Source organism: Pyxicephalus adspersus, chromosome 3 (genome assembly GCF_032062135.1).
Source record: "Pyxicephalus adspersus chromosome 3, UCB_Pads_2.0, whole genome shotgun sequence".
In the NCBI taxonomy this organism is placed as follows: domain Eukaryota; kingdom Metazoa; phylum Chordata; class Amphibia; order Anura; family Pyxicephalidae; genus Pyxicephalus; species Pyxicephalus adspersus.
In genome coordinates this window covers 152,453,023-152,456,718 of record NC_092860.1, presented here as the reverse complement: position 1 = coordinate 152,456,718, position 3,696 = coordinate 152,453,023, and the positions used below count along the sequence as shown (strand labels likewise).

At 40.1% G+C, this 3,696-nt stretch overlaps 1 protein-coding gene across 1 annotated transcript in view; it reads left to right on the top strand.

Moving 5' to 3' along the window:
- The first annotated feature begins 923 nt into the window (after positions 1 to 923).
- The window catches only part of LOC140327533 (vomeronasal type-2 receptor 26-like), a 14,531-nt gene continuing 11,758 nt past the window's right edge, over positions 924 to 3,696 (top strand). The window contains exon 1 of the mRNA XM_072406923.1: positions 924 to 929. Coding sequence (XP_072263024.1) covers positions 924 to 929 — 6 coding nt within the window. The remainder of the gene's footprint in view (positions 930 to 3,696) is intronic.

Below are 3,696 nucleotides of genomic sequence, written 5' to 3'. Positions count from 1 at the left end.
CTTGCACAAAGAATGTCACTTTACTGTCAATACCAAATACTGTATATACCCAAATATAAACCAAAAATTTGATTTTGCCCTTAAAATATCATTATAAAAATAATCTCAGCCCTTTGACCTCATATTCACCAAAATAAACTGGATTATAGTAAATTACATGCTAATTTATACCATCAATAACACTTTAGAAAAAATGGAATTGAATCTGGGAACCCTGGATGATGTATAGTTCTAGGTAAAATGACAATATCTCATATATTCCTGTTTTTTTGATTTAAGGTCCTCCCACCCCACCCTCACCCCCTCTATTGTATGTCTTTCAGTTCTAACTAAAGTTTTAAGACTAAATGTCTGACAGACCTAGGCAATAAACTCAGAGTTGGAATACTATGAAGGTTTCCAACTAAGTACAAATGTCAAATTAAGGTAGATCCTTTATCTTGATACTATCGACCCCAAGGAAATTCCTGAAGTCGGCCCAGGCCCATTTTCTACTTAGATAGAATTCAAATTTGTTTTGTGCACTTTCATTGTTGTTTAATTCACTTGTCCTGTTGTAATAGTTAATAAAAGTTTACTCCGCCGGCTCTGTGCTGTGTGTAGCCAAATCATCTCCACAATGTAAATCACAGCTCTTTTATTGTCAATGAGACCAAAGTCCTTGTTTTGTTACAACAAGTTTACTAATAGTGATGAATGACCTATGAATTTTAAAGGAACCTGAGAAAAGTAGGTTGAATAAATTGCACACCCAATCTATGTCCACAACACACAATGGACACAATACTTTCTATAAATATTGAATAGTTATGAACTGCTTTGAATTTTGTAAATTGACTGAATGAATGAAGTAACCTTTGAGAGGATTGCTTTAAACCATACTCCTGCAAAGTAAAAAAATAAAAATGGGGGAGTGTGGAGCCATGGAGGTGAGTGCTTACACACTGGAGGAGCACCGGTCAGCGGGGGCATTGCAGCAGCGTAACTGTGATCCACAAGGCCCAGTTTGCATCCCGTAAGCCCTGTATCTCCTCTACCCCCTGAGACACCAGCAGCTGCAGGTCTTCGCTTCTATTTAGCAGGAACAGGAGCTTCCACCAGAAAAGCTGCCTTTACCAGGATGGCACCTTGGATAAGACTGCAGCTGCATGCTCTGCATCACAGGGAACTGTTGCCCATTCTAAATACATCTGAATACTACAGATCCAGATTTACCCATGCTAGCTAAATCCTTTATCTTTGGGGAAATACAGGCATCAGCCCCTACTGTTGTAGGCAATTCTATCTCTAACATCACTGCTCCACCATTCCCAGATCTGAGCTATGCCCACCAGTAGATTTCTAGAATGCTGGGTGACCAGAATTTACACCACAAAAAGGTGGATGAGATAAAAAACAGAGCCTGTTCTCACGGAACCTCCTAATACAGCCCTTGAGTTAGATAAAATACATAGAGTGGGCAATCCTAATTCCCTAACCCAAGATAAATCAGGTGATTTTTTGCCCTTCACAAACCTGAGTTGTTCATATTCTTGGATGCTGAACCAGTGTCTATTCCTGACTGGTTGGACATTTCTGAGGATGCGACAACACAAGACCAGTCAGGCTACCTACACCTAGAGTTAACCACAACAGATCCCGATGACACCGGCCTCCTGCAAATTTTGTGGACTCTGGTCAATAGACTGATCACTCCTATGGATGTGTAAACTTGGCTCTGGTCTGGTGGATGAAGTCACATTATGCCAAGCTTTTTCCTTAGTAACTTTAATCTTCTTTTTGTATTACCATCCATTTACTCCTGTGTTTTATTCATGTTTTGATATGTGTATACTTTAGTTGTTACTAGTTTATACCCTCAAAGGATCCCACATTCATTTTTATATTTATTATTTCTGGCTCTTTGAGCCTGTTTATTGTGCATATTTATGGTTATATAGGTTGAGTCTTGAAATTCGGTGTACCAAAGCACCAGTACCAATCCTATTTTTGTTTTAATAATGTCCCTCCACCCTGTGCCCTTTACTTCTTGTTTACCTATCTTGACTTTTCCCCCCACACAGGCCCACTAAAAAAAACTAACTAAAAAATGTTTGTTTCTCATTGAGCCAAACAAGCTGGTTTGTAGTATCTGTTGTACTTTGCATAACCTTACTAGGTTTATGTTAATACCTATGTTTTAATTCTTGGATTTATGTACAGTTATTTATACAGAACAGTGCTTTATTCCCTTCCTTTTGTTACAAGATGTAATTTCTTATTTTTGTAGTATTGTAAATGGCTGTTTTGGCTGTATATAAATAAAGAATTTAAAAAAATGAATAAATAGGTCAAGGGCCCGAGAAGAACAAAAAAAGGTATTGTCCACCTGTGCAAACAGTTAATTTAGTTTCTGAAACTGACCTAAAGACCGTGACAAATCCCATTGCCATCTATTTTCCACAGTGTTTACAGCAGAGAATATGCCCATCTCCTGACATTTCTTTTTGCAATTTATGACATAAATCACAATCCGGATATTCTACCTAATGTGACTCTGGGGTATCATGTGTATGATTCTTGTGGAGATGTGAAGAAAGTTACAAAAGATGTTCTACAAATCTTGTCTGGACATACAAAGGAAGCTCCAAATTATTCCTGTATGGAGCGGGATAACGTGGCTGGTTTCATTGGAGACCTCAGATCAGATACCACTCTCCAAATGGCTCAGCTGTTGAATCTGTTAAGGTAAGAGGGACCCCCAAAGTCACACTCGGGGTTACCGCTTTTTGCTTTTTTCCCCACCCGGCGTCTCACTCGGGATTACAGCTAGGGGGGTTAAGGTAGCCTGGGAGGCTCTTGAGCACTGCTGCGCATGCCTGAGCATCAGCAGAAGGGGTCTTTTCACTCAAAGAGAAAAATTTGCCGATCTCATGCATATGCAGTGAGATTGATATTTTTTTTTTTTTATCCTACGGCACCTGATCTAGCTCCTGGGTTGGGTGATGTAGGATAAGGAACCTGGGGGAGAAGACAAAGATGGCTCCGGGATGGATGCCAAGACGACGCAAGGCTAGATGCCAGACACCCACGGAGTGATCGGACTGCCCTGTGCGATTGAAGGTAAGTGTGTTTTTGTTTTTTAATTCTGAGTATAGTTCCTCTTTAACCTTGCCTTATAAATTGTGTGCAGAGGCAAGCAAAGTTTATGGGTAAGGAAAACCACGCTTATGTCCCATTTGTACAAGCAACACATCTGCGAGTGGGAGACGTGTTGGGACTAGTGTTGGTCGAATAGATCACTATTCGATTCGACCACTATTCGGTCGAATAATGCATATTTATTATTCGGGTGATCGAACGTCGAATTTAAACTCCATTAAAGTCAATAGGGGAAAAATTTGGGTTGTTTTTCTGGACTGTGTAGAGTAAATGTTTAATGTAAATACATTTAAAAAGACATGTCAAGACACACCAGCTCTGCACAACACTGTACAAGTAAAAAAAAAGAAATAAGGAAGTCTTTTTTCTGTTGCTGGCAAGGCCATTTTATGGGGCGGTCAATGGAACATGCCAGATTTTATACGGTCTTCGAGTAGAGGCAATGAGGGGCACAAGGGGGTTCCTCTGGTCCAAAAATTAGCCACCAGGTTTCACCACTCTGTTACAAGCCATACACAGGCTTCAGAGTACAGGCAGAGGTCTCTGAGGGGGGTC